The 18,279-nt window shown below is 46.5% G+C and overlaps 1 protein-coding gene across 1 annotated transcript in view; it reads right to left on the reverse strand.

Moving 5' to 3' along the window:
• LOC122396431 (RNA-binding protein Musashi homolog 2) overlaps nucleotides 1–18,279 on the reverse strand; it is a 74,566-nt gene that overhangs the window by 47,478 nt on the left and 8,809 nt on the right. The window contains exon 2 of the mRNA XM_043394815.1: nucleotides 11,650–11,771. Coding sequence (XP_043250750.1) covers nucleotides 11,650–11,705 — 56 coding nt within the window. The 5' untranslated portion in view covers nucleotides 11,706–11,771. The remainder of the gene's footprint in view (nucleotides 1–11,649; nucleotides 11,772–18,279) is intronic.

Below are 18,279 nucleotides of genomic sequence, written 5' to 3' on the forward strand. Positions count from 1 at the left end.
GAGAACTTGTATCGATAATATTAGAAGCGAGCTAAATTTCGCTACCGTGAAATCGAGTAAACCGAGAAATGTCACGAATCGTATGTCTCTTGACACGACAGTCTAACAGCAAATTGTAACTCGCGTTCTGTTATACTTTGTCACATTCGGTGAATTCGTATATTTCCACGAGTACAAATATACAAATATTTTCGCAAGCAGCGTTCGAGAATGTTAACGCTTAGGCGTTCTCTGGACACGTGTGCGCCGATACAAAGAGACGTGGGTTCGATGGGGAAATCAGCACGAGACGGACAGACACCATGTGCCAACGCCGCGTATTAGGCAATTCATACGATAGATTCGCATTTATTTGGACAGTTATTTGGAAAATTTCGAAAGATTCTCCGATGACGTACAATTTAAGTAATTCTCTTTTTCGTAATGTGCAACGCGCCGCGCCGTCTTGGCTAATTTCTTTGCAGTCCGTATACATACTATAACGAAAAGGTGACGCATTTGCCTGTATACCGTGGCTGGTGTTAAATTACCGGTGTAATGGCGGTTGCATTTTTCCGAGGCCTTGCACCTAATCCCTTTGGCCATACAGTCGCTCGGTTCCCGGTTCTTTTCTCGAGAATTGCACGATGGAACGCGAAGAGGAGGGCAGGTCAGGATCGAGACTTGGCTGGCCAGGTTCCAAATCGCTGGCCAGATTCTGGACGCGCGTGTCTCGACCCAAGGTAAATGTGTCGGCGTATTTCGGCGGTTACGTTGCATCGACGACAACCATGGGACCAAAAAAGACGGGAAATCTTCTTATCGCACGAGTCTCGATGTTTGTCATCGGTTTTGATCGATGCTCGATGAAATATAACATCGCGACGTTACCTAACGGTGAACCGTGGCAAAATACTTCAAGGATATCGAACAGATGTCCGAGCAGCGACGAGTACGAGTCAGTGACTGATAGTAGCGTCATCGAACGACCAACGAGCTTCTCCACTAAACATGTTTTCCGTAAAGATATTTTCAGAAGGTAGATGGATCGTGCACACGGTAATTCTTAACGTATAGAAAGATCGGTTCGTTGCAACGAAATCCATCTTCATTTTTAGTCGATATAGACATAGATAAAAAAATGAAAAAACGGGTGTGTATACACACGTGTAGGTTATTTGGAATCTCCGCGAGTTATATCTGCACACCAAGACCGAACAAGCGCATTGTTCGCATTGTAGGATGTTTCATTTGATTCGCGTATCGTGAATATCGGCTCTGGCTGAATATTACGAATATCGGCATGATCCAGATAATATGGATACGTGTACTAACCAAGCAATATCCAGATGGTGCAAGTACACCGCGTCGCGACTTTAATCTCGCGAAGTAGGTAGGTGTCATTTCCATTTGAATAGCATCACTCGCTTACTTCGGCAACCATAATTACTTAAGAAAAACATATTATTAATGACGCGTTTACGAAGAAGCATGAGAAAAACCTTTCCACAATTCCTACTAAGCTACGAATGTTCGCAGGCAAGCGTTTAAACACTTTGAGAGACAAGATTGGGAGAATGATTAGAAAAATTAAAAAGTTGATAACAGTCGAGGCCCGTAGAACGAATTGTTTCACCTTGGACACGAAACGAACGATTTCCACCTGGATCGTCAGACACAAAACGCAGGAAGTACTCTCGGACTTCCTTGTTCGGGTAATACGAACCTTCGCGAAGGAAGACAGCCGTTGGGGTGAGCGACACTCGTGGTGCTTCCATCCGAGCCGGTTGAAACCTATCCTCTTTCCGTGTCTTCCACCGTGCCACCACGAACGCACGATTTTATTACGTAAATTGAATTTACACGATGCGCCGCGGCGCGACTTACACGCCGCTCCGCTCCGGTCTGGCATCTCGTTCTCCTTCGGGAGCAAGCGTCGTCGATCGAGGTAACGAACTATGCTCTAATTGATTTCGTCGAACAGACACCCGAAGGACATTAAACGTCTCGAATCGATGACCGCCGCGAAGAATTCACCTCGAGAGAGCACTCCAACAACGACGAATAGGGAATTCGATCGAGTTGGAAACGTACGGAGAAATTAATTGACACCTGTGACGTACACGTATGGAATTTCGTTAGGACGGTGATCGATCGGCACAACGATTAATGTTATTTTTGTCTAGAAAAATAAAAGGATGTTTCTAAAGTCGCGAGGGTACAATTCGCCGGTTTCCATCGACTCGAGTCTAATCGAACGATGCGACTCGTTGATTAACTTTAGCAATAATTCCTTACTGTCGTTTCATCCGGAAGCGCGCTCGATAAGTATTACGGTCACAGACGATAAGGAATATTTGCAATTTGCCAACAAACTTGCACGATCGCGTCGAATATTTTATTTAACGTACCGAGAAAGTAAATAAACGAGTCAGAAAGGAGACGGTTGAATCTACCTTGGTGGGAAGCAAGACGAAGGTGCGTTACTACTGTTCCTCGCCCCCACCGCGCACCCACTCTTTCTCCGGCCGAATGGACAGGAACGATTAACCGAGCGGCTTTGCGCGAATTCTAAGCGAGCTCGAACACGACCCGTTTAAATATCGCGGAAATTGAACCTATAAATTTACCGTTGCCATAAATTTCACGATTTACCGCGCGTAAACTGGCCACCTCCAGCCTCGTTTCCACCTCGTCTTTGGCCTGACCGAAACAACGAGGAATAATAGAGAGTGAGAAACGAAGTTGGCGAAAGAAAAGAGAATCGAGAGGACGTATCGAATAATAATTTGGCGTTGTCGTTCGTTTGTTGCGTTGCTAAGCTTGCGACGGCTTTTACGCGTATCTTCAGGAAATACGATGGAAAATTGGCTCGTTCGACGTAAACCTCGAGACTACGCACAGCCCCATAAAAAGGGGTACATGTATACCATGCTCCACCTTGTATAATTTTTTTACGATCTATGAGATCTAAGAAAAAAGTGATCAACGAACTGTAATCGTAAGGAAGAAGAAAAAAACACTTGTAACTTGTGCTTAAAACAATATCGTGTCGACCGAATCTAATACGACGGGCATCCAACAAATCTACAAGGAAATCGTGTTCGTAACTGAAAAGTTCCATTTCCCGCGTACTCGGGTCTGGTGGTTAATTCCGGAAATCGGGTACAATAACAATAGCAATCGCGGGAACTTTTCGCAACGACGCTTCGTGTAACAACTTGATCCTATACGGCGCAATACCATTATCGTTTACCCGGATACAGTCTTGGAAAAGAACGGTTGAAAAGAAAAGTCGGGAAGAAAATATGCAGTTCGCGTCACGCGAGCGTTTAATATCGAAAATTCGACCGTGAAGGTTATGTGGCATCGTGGTTCTCGTAGGATTGTCTCGTAAATGTTTTTAATATCGATCGGGGGATGATGAATGCAACGAGAAGCGGAAGAAGCACGGAACGTTTGGTTAGATTTGTAAATACGTGTGCAGATTTGTAACCGGGGAAGTGATAGGTTAAGGAAATAATTAAATAAATTGTATCGCGAAGGGCAATCGTTCTGACAGAGAAAAATCTCGGGGAAATGTTGATACCATCGGTATTTCGCGTCTAAATGGGTTAAGTGTATGTTGGTCGATGTATGCAGGAAGAGGGAAGAAAGGTAGCGGATGAAGCGAGGGGTTGGGCCGTAAGTAGTAAAGTACGGCTTGTGTCTGGCGCGCCGCGCCGAGCCGCGCCGTGCCAGCCGGTGCACGTCGTGACGAGAATGCGTGCGCGAGAACGATTTCCACCCCCGCCGCCATTTCGCGATTTACTGCTTACCATTTGCCGTTTGCATTCACCACGCCCTACCTTTGTTCCTTCTCTATCGGCCGAAATTTCACGACAAATAAGAAACTGCTAGTCGAAAAACTACTTCAACCGTTAGAACGTGAAAAAGGGAATTAAACGCGTCGCGTCGCGTCGTTGGGATGAACAGAGAATCCGACGAAAGCATGTCCGTCGCTACGCGTCGATCCAGGATATCCTGGCAGGCAGGTATATCGCGCGACGAGATCGTTACCAAAACCCTGTCGTACCATCGACTCTCCGGCCCCGTTTCGAGCTTGATACCGTATCGATTCGCGGAGGCATACAGCAGACGCGCAGACGGAGGAATAGGGAAGGAGAGGAAAAGGGAGTGGGCGGAGGAGGAAAAGGAAATAGGCAGAGAAGAAAGAATAGGCCGACCGAACGACGAAGGAAAAGGAAAATGAGAGGAAAGAGGGAGAGAGAAAGTAGTATTCTCCTCGCACGACAACAGTACGGGTCTTCGTTACCCTTATCGGACACCGGAACCAGTATCGACAGCCCCGGGGGTCATTCCGATCGAAGAATCGCCGAGTCGAGGCCTCGACTCGAGCACGTTCCAAGAAAAATCGGAATTACAAGGCTGTCAAGATCGAAAAGAGTCGCGGTTCTCCTCGAAATTCTTCAACTTTACATAAACGCTTCGAAAATTAACAATCTTTCCTTCAACGTGGTGTTCGGTAACCGCACAGAACTGGACCAAACGGTGATTCCAGCCAATAAAAGTTAATATTTTTAACTAATGATTGGAACAAAATATGCAAACGAGCGTTTTAGGCTGGGGAAACTATAAAATTTCATGTACCATAAGGTTGCTTTGCATGGTGAAAAAGTTCCTTCCGCGATACAGACATCGTGACCGAACAATGTTACACATTAATTGCTTGCAAAGCTTTGCATTTAATTTTTGCGTGGTCGTTTGGCCCACTGTGGATCGCCGCGAATGCGTTCGCAACCGAGCAACGATTCAATTATCCCTCGCGCGACTTGTATTTCTCTCCTTTCTCCCTTTCCTGGTTTCTCGCCGATTTATTCGCAAACAGCGAACGTATTACGGTTTCACGGGCGACAGAGACATCCTGGGAACGGCACGTTATCGGTGAAACGTCTGCTGGCCGCCTATTTATAGTCGACTCGATGGCACGAATGCACTCTTTAAACTCGCATTTCCGCGGTAAACGGAGAGGAACGAGGATCACGCAGTGAAAGGAAGCCATCCGTGCAGACGTTAATTCGAGCGTGTCGCCAGGTCTCAGGATATCATTTCAACGGCTAAATTTCCTCGACTTGCGCTTTTTCCCCCCTCAAACTTTCCCAACTTTGCTCTTCGATTGACTCTTTGCTATTCCTATCGACGAATTAACCACCGTTCGCCTCGATTTTCTTACAAATTCTCCCGATTTTCGTTCAAGGTTCGACAGTCGACGAGAATCGCCAAGTAACAGCGCGAAAGATAGCCACTGGTTCCATAGAAAATAATTCGTTAGCCTTTGCATCGCGGCCTCTCTAACCGCGTTCGCTTTTCCACGGAACCGCACGGGTCTGAGGAATTGAGTTTCCTCTCGATTTACCGTAACGTTGTTTCCACTCGAATAACATTACGGGTCCGGCTTGTTCGAACGGTTACGAGAGCATCTTTCGCGTGCCGCTATCTAAATAACACTGCGCGTCAAACAAATTCTCCAATTCTGCGGGACATTGTAAATTTCAACTGTCCATCGAACGTCGCTCGTGGTTTTACTATTAACCGCGGATAAAAATTTTTCGAAAAACAAAGACGCGATTGAAACTTTATCGTTCCTCGGAAAATCGGAAATCAAATCGAATCGAACCGAACCGATTTTCCTTTCAAAGGTAAAGCTTGGTACCGTAATTTCACGACTTTAATCCCGTCGAGCGTTATCGTTATCGTTCGCGGAAGAGAAACGCGTCGAATGGAACGAGAGCTAAAGCTTTTATAATTCAGTACCGCCTATTTTCTCGAGCAAAATCGCGGCAGCGTGGCAAACAGGGTGTTTCCACGAAAAGAGCTGTTTCTGTTACGAGTCTGCGAACGGTCTGTACAACTCCCTCGAGACCGGAAGAATCATGGTTTCGTAAACACAGTGGCCTGCGTCTCGGTACAGTGAATCTTTGCTTTCGCGTCTTTATCCGACGAAACATATTTTTTGAAACCTTACGGATGCTTTGCGCTTACTTTCTTGCGTATTTTAATCTTAAATTCCAACGATTACAGTCATCGAAATACATCTAGGTATTTATGCATATTCAACGCGCTATCGAGTAATATTTTCGTTCCGATACGAGTACTCGAGGTACACATAGCTCCATTTTATCGATGCGTATACATTTCGATCGCGCTAGGAACGCCGAGGACGAGTGGTCGGTTCACTTTGTCGCGTCGAAGGAACTAGAACGGTCTACGATCGATTATTGATTTTTCGCGCTTATTACCGACATTACTCGTTGTAATTATAACGTAATTAATCTCGTTATTCTCCAATTCATCCGACACAAGCATCACCTTGTTACTTGGAATGCAATTGAAACGAATGAAATTTTATTCCGTTGGAGAACCCTCCCGCCCGGTCGGCGTGAATCGCACACAGTAATTATAATTATGCGAATCGCATTCTAGATCTGCGTGTTATTCCACGAGAGGTTACTTGAAATTGGAAATCTCTTTTACCGGGGCACTGAGCTACCTGAAAGATAATCGAAACTTATCCTCCCTCGTAACATTTTACTATTTACATATTTCGTTCGAAGTATAACGAAACTTTAATGCCGACACAGCGGAGGTCAATGTCCGCCGTGTGGTCCCGAATATGCGGGTCGAAATATTTGGCCGGAATTTTTCCGATTTTGCGGCGACCGTTTCGAACGTGGTTTGTTAATTACGACGCACGCGAGGTAAGCGTCGATAATTGGGAAGCATTAACGCCCCAACACCAAATTATATTCGACCCGAAAGCTTTTGTAATTGTTCGGAAAACGGTTATTATGTAAGCGGATACTATCGCGCGACGTTTTACCTTGTCTTTTTGCTAAACCATTAGACGTTTGTACTCAAGTCGGCTAATCGCTTGCATACTCGCACGCCATGTGGTTGGACGTCCGTTCACAGAGTCTAGAAGAAAGTTTGGCGATCCCAGAGTTTTGAACAGCGGTGTAGTTCGATGTATACACGTTACGGGCTTACCGAGGAATCCTTTCGGCACATTTGCCGCCCTCTATCGCGGTATATTTTAGGTCAGCGGATCTCCCTCAGCTTCCTGCTTCCACGCTATTTTATTCCTTACTGTTACGGGCGAAAAATTGCGAGCCAGATTCTCGGGTATTTCGTTGAAAATCTCGCGCGAGGTGTAATTAAAACGCAGGGCTACGCGACTGCGTCCAACTATTGGAAATCTTTTCATTCTCGGCAATACCGTCGCTGCGCGGTACGGTTTCGGTGGGTTTGAAATCCATATCATTTGTAACGGCACGGCATCCTGTTACATCTAAGCTAACGTGTTCGATTTTTTTTCTTTTTTTAAGCCGACTCGCTACCCCCGTCGGAACGAAACAGTCGGCCAAGAGCCGCGCGATTTCTCGCGTCGCGTTCGTGCCGCCATTAAATTTCGTATTTACCCGAGTCGGTAAAAGGCAGCCGCCAAGCCGGTGTCCCATATCTTGGAAGCATCGACGAAGCCTATCGTTATAGGCTACCGTTCGATTTGCGAACGCTGAGCCGCTTTCGAAGGATTACGGTCGCGGCCGCGGCCGCGGCCGCGCAACCGAGCATTCTGCTCTGCAATATTCACGGTAATGGCAGCCTGACGTGGAAACGTTGCTGCGTAGTATTCACCGATCGTATCGCGTGCAAATAGAATATTCGAAGAGCTAGGAAAAGATCCGACGAATTTTAGCTAATTTCCGACCGATCGATTCGCGCTCCTTTTAAATACACGCCTGCCGTGGCCCTACGTACACTCACGCGTCTACTTATTCGATCGATAAGGATTTTTAAGGATCAGTCCGTCTACCTTTCGAATAGGTATCCTCCATTTCGTGGATTACCTTCTGGCAAAAGTTACGTTCGCATAAAAGTGCGAGGCATAAATTATTCAGGACATTGTACCAAGAAAAACGAGACATTTTTCTCCGAACGACGCGTTGAAAAAAAAACTCGCTGCAATACCTTTCTTTTTTAATATCGACAATTTTTTCTGAGAGAAAGGTAACTGCTTCGTAATTTGCATCGTAAAACGATAACGTCGAGCAACACGATTTATAATTTACAGCGATCGCGTAGAGCAAAGCCGACGAAAGAAAAGTATCGAACGAGTATCGATAAACCGCTTAATAACGCGAAACAAGATTCATCGTTTCGAAAAAGAAGAACGCGTTCAAGATTGTGGATATTATCGTAAATACGTGTATTATACTACATTAACCAGTTGACATTAGCCAATTTTAGGAACCGCCCACGTCATGCCAGACTCCGAATTTACGCCGCGTGGGCGTCGGTGCACCTGCCTTCGCACGTGTGTTATTCTCGTAAAATAAATTAGCACCGCCAGCAGTCAACGCGGGAACCGTTATCAACCGAAACATCTTCCTCATCTTCCTCCTTTCTCAATGAATTCGCGAAAATAGTAGCGTCGACAGCTGCGCGTGCACAACAAAGTGGCGACCGCCGATATTAGCACCAGAGTACGCTCCGCGACGGGTAATTAGGCCCATTATCATATCCGTTTAGCGGTGAATTATAGCCGCAATAGCCGTTGAATTTGATCCGAATTAGCGAACCAGATATCCCGCCGTCCATTCGGAACGGATCTCCATTAATCTCTTCGCGAACGATTGATACGCTCGATCGACGAGTATACGACGCGAATTTTTTAAATCACTCGAGTTATATGTTTCGTTCGCAATAGGAATTACTAAACGACCAACCTTCCCGTATTCCGATTTAAAATTTATTGAACATTTTTATTCGACTATCAAAATGAACGAGCTAAGAGAACTCTCCAAGGATCATAAATCGCTACGTATACTCCAGCGAACGTTGCAAAGGACGCGGATAGTCGGAGTCTCCGTGAGTCATCTTCGAGATCTCGTCCCACGCGCGAATCACAAAGGTTGATTACCGTTTTCCTCGTTCGATCTACCGAATCTCGGAGCCCCGCGTAGGTCAAGAACAAAGGAAGTCTGCGAAGAAAGAGTTAATCGCGGCTTCCTGCCCGTCCTGTCGAGGAGGAGCGCGAAAAAAGCGCGAAAAAAAAACGGCTCCGTTTCTAAAATTGCGACGTGCTCTCTTTGAAAGGGAACTTTAATCAAAACTGCTTGAGATGGGGAGAGAAGGCGAGATAGAAAGAGAGAAATACAAGAGGCCTACATTTCAATCCGACCAAAAGTTGCACGAGCCGCGTCTCTTCGTTTTCGTCGGGGTGTCTATCTGTGGACTAACAATGATCACGCATTGTTCGCACCACTTTATTTAAGCTATCAGCAAACGACCAGCAAGGATAGATTCTTTCGAGGATAGACAAAGTGCACGAATAAGACGGTTTCCACTCGAACGAAATATCATTTCCCTTAACTTTGTTCTCGAGTTGATTTTATCGTTGAGGATCTAATAACATTGGTAGTCCACCTAAACTAGGTTTAATCAAAATTCGAAGCATCTTGTATCGTAAAATTACAACGACTTCTCTCGGTCTGGATGGAAGGTACGAGTTTCCCACGGCTCGACCGAAATTCGTCGCACCAATTACCGCGCACCGAGCGTGTTTCGTCTTCTTTGAAGTGCATTTCGGGCTTTTCGTTACGCGCAACAATGGCCCCGTTGCCTCTTTCTTTGCCCTATTATGCCTCTTTTGACACTCCCCCGTCTTTTCTACGCGCGCGAAACGACCTTTAAGGTAGATTCGGATGTGCATATTCGGTCGACAATAGAAAATGTCGACTGGTTTGCAGCGGGAACGCGAAAACGGAACAGTTTCGAAGCCTCTCGTGAACTGGAATAACCTGAATTTCATTTTCAACCACGATATTTTACTATACATGTATACGGTTAGAAAGAAAATTGTATATCACCGATTTATCGCGTCGAAGAACATAGAGATCGTAATTCCAGGTATCGGCAAATGATCTGGTGAACCGTTAAATTTGTTCGACGGTTGTATCCGAGTTATCGAAGCGAATCGAGCGTCTTCGAGGTAAACGCAAAGAGAGAAAGAAAGAGACTCGAAGACCGATAGGACAACGGTCGTATCCTTCCGTCGAGGAAATCCGTATTTCCCCGGTTCACCGACGAAATGAGCAAAAACTTGCGAAAATGTTTGTACCGATAAAGATGAAACCAAAGAAATTGCGGGTATGAGAAAAACGAGTCGACGCTTACGCTAAACGTGTCCGAAAATAAGGAAGAAACTTATTAATGGTGTAATAGGAGCTCTACGACTTCCCAAGTGGAAGCGAACCGGGTCAAGGTGGTGTCAAAGAGGGATGCTTCCGACAGATAACGATATTTTATGCCTGGTGTTCGTTGCAGAGCTTTTCAAAATTGCTATCAAGAGCAAAGCTTCTACTGGACTCGGTAGCCAGAGTAAGGATTCTTTCGCGCGAACGGCGAGATAACTTTCATCACGAAGGCCTTTCGGTTGTTCGTGCAAAACGTCTCTTAAGCTCGATATCGACTCTAAAAAGATAAAACTCTTCAGCGAACATTGGACCATTAGTATCGTCTGGTTGCAGGTAATCGTACTCTTTGTTGCCATTTTTTATCCTTTTCGAGCGTGATTTCCCTTTTACACGGTATTTCGGATGGACGGTAACCCATACACGCTGTATTTCTACGATATATCGTGAATTCTGGTTCGAGCAATTGTTTGGGCGAGTGTTTTCGATCGACCAAAATTTAAACGAGAACGGTGATTGCCGAGCTTTGAAACGAACTGGTGAATTTGTCAAGGAACAGAAATAATCGGCATCGATGACGGACCAAATAACCGTGCTTTTATTCTTCGGAATATTCCGAAGTTGTCCGCGAGTTAGACGCGGTCGAGCAGAAACTTGACGGTGCATTGCTGTGTGCACAATCGTTGACACGAATTCCTCTGAAATGCACAGTCTGTTCGCCGCGGTTTTCGAGTCTCGGCGTTTGTTCGCTTTTACAATACACGCTCGTACCGATTATCAGCGTCTACGCGAAAACTCGAGCCACGGGGCGGCACTTCCGTGCAATACACGTTAACGGTGTTCCGTTAACACATATGCATCTTCTCGGCCTTTACCGATCGCAACTCGATCGCGGCAAACGTTGCTAGAAGAGAGATTTTTCAACCGCGAATTTCCAATCCTCGCAGCTGGTAGACGCGCGTGTTACACCAAAACAGCATGCACTACGGACAGATCTAGATCGAACGAAGCTTCCAAAGGGGTACTAGAGGGGTTCGCTGGTACGTTCGTAGCGTGCAACCGTCTCGGTTATGCGTCGTCGTTACGCCATATCCACCGTTCGCTAACGTTGAAATACGCGGGATCGTAAAATTCCGTAGATCTTCGGTAGAGCCGCTCGACCGGCTATTTCTTGCTATTTGCCGAGGATTTCGCGACCACGGAAAAGAGGAACGGCGATTCCGTGCCCCTTGTAATCGATCCGAGGACGGTCCGCGAGTAAAGAAAGACGAAGGGGAACCGTGGCGGTTGCACGAGTTGGCCGTTCGAATGGGTGTCTCGGGGCAACCTTCTCCACACTTTAACGAAGCTTTCGCGACTTTTAAGAGGCTTCCAGTAGTAATTCCAAGGCATGACAAGCTATTACGTAGTCACTTACCAGTTCTCCAGAATACCGACGTTCGCGAAGTTTGGCGGAAAGCTCGCGGCCGCCATCGGTGGTCGCGGCTGCACTCTGTCCGTCCTGTCAATTCCGGTACTCTTTATGGTTGTGACGCGTCGCTGGAAGCAGGAAGGATTGCGCCATTAAGCTCCAAAGTTTCTCGGAAAATTCACCGTTAATCGCATCTCTCGTGGAACCGTTACGACGATCGTTAATGCATTGAACTAACAAGAAACGATACGCGAACCGATTCCACACGACATGTATGGTTAGGAAAGAAAAAGAGAAACGAAAAATGAAAAGTTTAGTCGGAACAACGATACATTTTCCATTTATCGGTCGAAGCGTCGCTAAGAAATACTCGTAGAGGGCGGCGTCCGGTCTCGAAGAAAACTCGCGCCTTCGACGCTCTTCCTTTCTCGCATTATCTTTTTACTTTTGGCCGGGTATGCGTCGCGCCGGTACCCGGTATCGGTAATGAACGATCTATTGTGCTGGTAGGTGCTCTTTCAAACAGCAAGAGAGACGGAGCAAGGAGGCGAGGAACGGATGCCGAGCGAGAGGATCAGAACTAGAGGGAGGGAACCGGGGGGGTGGCATAGAAGAGGTATGAAAACGGCACTCGTTAATGGACTGCCACCAGACTCTTTCACCCTGTTCCACCCACCCTCCTTCTCCCTATCAGTCTCTTTCTCTGTTTCTTCCTGCAGCTTTCGTCCTCTCGCTTGCTTTCATTTTTTTCATTTTTTTCTTTTCTATCTCTCTTCGCCTTTTTCTCGCGATCCCCCCGACTCCCACTTTTTACCTCCTCTCCTCGCTCATCGCCCTTCACCCTTCGCGTTTCGTCCCAACGTCGTTCCTTTACCCACCGGGTCCCTGTTTCCCTGTTTTCTCCCTTTCAAGCCCCGTCGTTTCTTTTCCACACCGCGCCGCGCCGCGCCGCGTCGTCGTCCCTTTAACCAGCCGAAGCAGCTAGCCGTGGAGTTGTTACACGTGTAAGCTCTGCTCGCGTGCATCTCCGTTGTGCATCATTATCACCGGCGGCTGACTGCATCTCCAACGGCTGCGTTCTCGGAAAAAGCCGGCTGAGCAAGATAAATAGGCAGATGCGAGCGCAGGATGGATCGTTTCGTTGTACTCGGTTCGCGGCAAAGTCCACCGAGTCTATACGTCACTGACGGACCACGGGAGAACGATCTTGGATCGATTATGTTCCCGCGCGCCCGTTGATACGATTTGTAAATTTGAAAATTTCTTCCCTTAGTAAATAGTTTGCGTACGTAGGGTTCGTAACACGAGAAACCTGGTCTCCGCGGGATGGATTGCGAGCGTACTATGCAAATTCTCCGCGGACCCGAACGTTTCCCGGTGCGATTCAAATTAACCGGCTGATGGGAAAATTATTTGTCCGACTGCTATATTCTGTGTCATAATGAACGGATCATCTCCGAGTTTGGCGAGAATTTCATACCGGTCGCGGGAACCGTCTCCTCGTCGAGGAGAATTAATTCTTGATTAGCAAGAAGATCTAGTAGAAATTATCGCGTGACATTCCATCCGTTTGGCCCGGCTCAAATTAATAGATCTCGAAAATTTTCACCGATCGAACTAGTCTACCGTACCGTGAATTCGTATACCTCGGTATAACTGCTAAAATACTTCGATCCGTGTCTGTCTGTTTAATTTTCCTACAGACGCTCTCGCCTCGGGGCCTCTCGTCAATCTCCGATCGCAGATTACACGGACCTTTCTAACGGGGAGCTTAAAAAGCCGGCTCCGCATCGATGGCTACGCCGAAACCGAGGATCGAAGAGGATGGCGCTAATTAGCGGGAACATCGAGAAACGCTTGGGAAACGTTGGGAACGCGGGAAACGAAGCACGCCTATATATGTGTATGTACATAGTGAGAGAAACCGACAGCCACGAAATCCGTTGTCATCGATCGCCGGCATTGTCAGTCGCCATTGTTTGTCGACTCGCGCGTCGTTGATAAGGGCGGCGATTCGCGTTTCGCAGCATTATCTTCAGAGGATAGTTGGCGAAACGGGGGCAGATTCTTTGTTTTCGTCACGGTTCATCGATCGTTTTGTAACGTGCGCGCGCTCCACTTCCGGAGTTGATCGGAGAACGCCGCGCAGCGCCGACCAGTCGTGGATCGCGAAAGAGGAAACAGTGCCGTTCCATCGACGCCTGTCGCGATACCATTTTTTTTCTTTTACAAATTTCGTAACACGGAAGAAACGGATTTTGGCAAACATACGATTGGTCGTGATACTACGAGCTTTCAAAAAGTATCTTTAATTAACGTTTTTAGCGATCTCTCCAACTTGTCGAAACACAGCACCCGGATCATACAGTGTGCACAACCGCAAGGGATTATTGCGAAATCGTAGTCGCGTAGCGGCCGAAACGCAACGTATCCAGGTTAATTGAGGATAATCCAACATATACGTATTTAGGGATTTAGTCCATTCTGGTACTCGTTTCGATATTTTTACTACGCTGAATTCGGGAATCGGGATGTCGTTTTTTCCTACTTAAAAAAGATTTCAGAAAAGTTGTCGTATTTGAATGCATTGAGAATATTGTATTATCGAGTAATCGTACAAGATAGACCGGTAGCCGAGGTTGTTGTTCGACAAAACCAAGATTTCAAACGTACCGAGTTATGCACACTTGTCGCGGTACGGCTCGATGTATCGCAACCGTTACGTATGAAAGTTAATGTATAGCTACATCTTGATAATCCCATTCTTATTATAGACATACCGAGGGTAGCAAAACTGGCGATTGTCCAAACGAAACATCTGATCGGTCCGGTTCGAAATAGAAAATCCCGCGAGGTGAAAATAGCTAAATGAAAGTCTTCGAACTTCCAAATCCCTCGATTCACGACTACTTAAATAAAATTGCACGTCGCGGAAGACATTCCGAGCAGTCTGATCCGTGCATCAGGATGCTCGACAGCGTTTTCTTATTCGAACAGTGTCAATATTGATTATTCGTGGCGCGAAATTGGAGATTTAAAAGAGGAGAACGTAATAGACGGAAGCAAAGAACGAGTAAACGTTGACTCGCGAGGGGAATAGCGCCAGATAGTCTGGCCACGTAGTCTGATATCGACTTGTCCTGGTGGACCGCGCACCGTTACCCCTTCGAACAACCCTGGTCAAGCTAACCAGCAACCACCGCCCCTCGAGGCAAACATCCCTGTAGACCGGCCTATCCAAATCGCGACGATCTTTGATGGCGCGGCGACGGTAGGGCAACGATCACGAGCTTGACGCTTATGCTCCGATTCCGAGGGTGTTTTGAGTTACGAGGCATAATCTTTTAACGCTACGAAGGTTGTCGTGGCCTACCGCTGCCAACGTTCTTCGACTGTATCTGTAAGTTGAATCTTGTACGATCGACTAGACACAGTTGCCTAGACGGTAGTATAGCAGTGCATAATTATTTCTAAGCGCGCGTGGAAACGTTTGAAAATTATTGCAGTCGTAAAACGGTTTAGTTCTAGAGTTCAGAATAGCACTTTTCGTTGAAGAAATAGATGGTCTTTCGTTAAAGAGGATTCGAATAATGCAAGTTTTACACGACGAATCCTTTGAAATATAATTCAAGGATCGACACGCCGCACGAGAGCACGTAAAAAGAGAGAGGGTGGCAGAGGATCGAGCAGCTTACGAGAAGCCCCCTGGAGAAAATCACAAACTGCGACCGTTTGCTATGCAAATTCCTACTAGTCGCCGACGCCACCGTTCCCCACTCTTTGTTTTTATTTTCTCGTCATCGTCGAATGGGGTTGCACGGGCGCCAGGACGGCTGTCCCTCTCTCCGGACTTCTTTTGGTAACCTTCCAAGCCAACTTCCGGTCCCTTGGCCGAAGTTCAACGCGTTCAGTCGCGTTCATACCGGCACCTATCCGCCTTCTCACAAAACAAATACGTTCGAAGCGAGTATCTCGACGGAAAGGACGAATTTCGATCCGTGCAAGTTAAGTACCGTTCGACGTGAAGAGTTCTGCGATCTATCTTTTACGTTACGAACGGTATATCTTCGTGCTTCTTTCTCATACTCTGACAAATAACGTAGCCAAGTTTTCGCGTCGTAGTTTCGACACGCTGATAAACAACCTTCTCGAGCAAAACAACTTTGCACAGTTCGACCGATCGAATTCATAGTCCCGACTTTTAATTTCGAACGAATCTATCCTGTGAAAAAAGTTGGTAGGAACGAAGAGTTGTAGCAAAGGGTGAAAACGTTTCGTCGATCCTTTGAAAGAGATTCGAACGACGTCGAAACACGAGGTCCAATGAATTTCCGCGCATTTAAACCGGAGAGAGGGGGTGAGTTTCGTTCACCGACGATGCCGACGGGTTCGACTCTTTAATCGCGCCAATTAATTCGAGGGTAATCCAATTAGGAAGCTAAGAATTAATAAAGTCTGCGGAGCACACTGTCCACGCTGTCGATTTCCATTCCGTTCCACGTTTTCACCACCGTTTTTCTTCGATTCTGTCCTTCGTTACCACTCACGTTTCGCACCCAAGTCGATGAAAACACGACCAAAGATCTTCCATCGAAATAAATTTTTATCACCGTCGCTTGGATTTTTCCAGTTTATTGGCCCCGTGGCTTTCATTCTTATTTCGCGAATAAACCGAGAGAACGCCAAGAGATCTCTGGAGAGTCGACTGTCCCTCAAGCTCTCGCAGTTATTGCATTCATAGAGAGAAAAGTTGCCAAACCGCGTGAAAACATGATACCTACGAAATATCGAGAAACCAGAGTTGGAACTTTGAACGAATAATTGGAAAAAAAGCATCCGTGGTCTTGGTCGACATTTCTCTAGCATTCGAAGCGTGGAGCGGAGTTTCGCTCGACATGGTCACGGTGCTTTGTAATTTCAGCGGAAAAAGGACGCACGAGAGTCCTGAAAAGATCACTCGGTCCGCGGATTCCTGGGATGAACGGTAAACAGTGAACGGTGAACGCGGGAACGGCGAGTATGGAAAAAGGTCAAAAGCGTGCCGAAAAGGATCTCACGTTCGCATCCGCGCGAGGGATTCTCGCGAGTGCTCGTCTTCCGGTTCGCGTGGCTCGCTCGAAATCTAGGTTACAACGTCGAGTGGCCCATTTTGCGCCGCCTTTTCGAGGAAAATCAATTTTTGTTGTGCACGCAACGCGTGTCGTCGCGTCACCTCCTCCCTAAACACACTGAATTCGTCGGGGACGACGATCAACAGATTCTCTTTAGAGTTACGGAAATCAAATTTCCATACAAAAGGAACGACGTTCGATTCTTAAAAAAAAGTGCGTTCCGTGTATGCCCCTCGTGGATGCATTTATCGCCACCGTCGTATTTTCATTCCTTTTTCGCAAACGTCCGACGAAAGCGATCGTTCACGACTAAAAATGGAAACTAGTTTCCTTCGATCCGGGGAATTAAAGTTTCGCTCGCGCGTCTGCGAGCAGCAGAATTATAGGTCCGAGTCTCGTATGGTCTCCCAAACTCGACCGAGACGAATAGAAAAACTATCGATCAAATATAAAATGCAAATATCTATCGGCGTACTTGCGCGTTCTAGCTTCGTACCGAAAAGCTACGATTATAGGTAGTTGCATCGTAGTCGTTAAGATGAATCGAGTGTGTAGTAGGTCGGCAGTGACTATAAACGGTGCGCGCGCGGTCGAGTCGCGAATCGCGTCCACTTTCTCTATCCGATCCAACTGGGAAGTCGTAAATCCCCTTTACCATTTACGCCATCGTATCTGGTTCGAAACGATGAAACTGCATGCCCGACACGTTTTATGCAACGCAATGCGTGCATAATAGAAACACGCGAACGTTCAGAAAACCGTTTCGCGTTCAACAATTGCACACTTTCCTGTTGAAGAGGAACATTGTAAGTTCAAGAAAAAAAAACAGATCAAAATGATCGTTGCACCGTTAGTTTGATTGTCAGTTGCATTACATTCTGGTTGTAGGAGGGCAACGTCGCGTCGTGCACTCGATGAGGACGGTCAAGTTCTCGGACATTCCAACTTCCGATCGAGTTGGAATACTACATCGCGACCGTAGTTTTCGAACGACTTGAAATCATTTTAATTACTGCACTTGATAAAGAATAATAATAAGAATACGTCGAAATTAGTGTATCTCTCCTTTTAAATTTCTCTAGTTTGTACGTTTCACGCGTTGGCGAGTGCAAGTAAATAAAATACTTCTCGGTCGAGTGTTCGCAACCAATAGTGCCAGTATGTCGTTATCGTCGTAAAAAGAGTGAAGGAAACGAGCACGTGGGCGAACCAGAATAGGCTCGGTTTCTCGTTGATCATAGTTGGCGTACCACGAACCGCTTACGCGTCTTCCAGACAGTCTTGTCTCGCTCTTTCCCCTGCCAGGTCGTAGAAAAAACGATCAAACCAGAAACCTTAATGGATTTCCAGAATGAGTTTCCTCCCCCCGCCTTTAGTTCTGTCTGCAAATTGGGTTAGTCTCTGTCAATGTTCCCTCGGTCTCCTTCTCCTAGCCTCGATTCGTCCGTTTAGATAACTTCCGATCTGTTCCTTACGGTCGGACAGTTTTTCGGAAAGAATTCCGAGATTCGTTTGGACGACTAAT

This window comes from Colletes gigas, unplaced genomic scaffold (assembly GCF_013123115.1).
Source record: "Colletes gigas isolate AHSC1104 unplaced genomic scaffold, ASM1312311v1 Colletes_gigas_Sc00007, whole genome shotgun sequence".
Taxonomy (NCBI): Eukaryota; Metazoa; Arthropoda; class Insecta; order Hymenoptera; family Colletidae; genus Colletes; species Colletes gigas.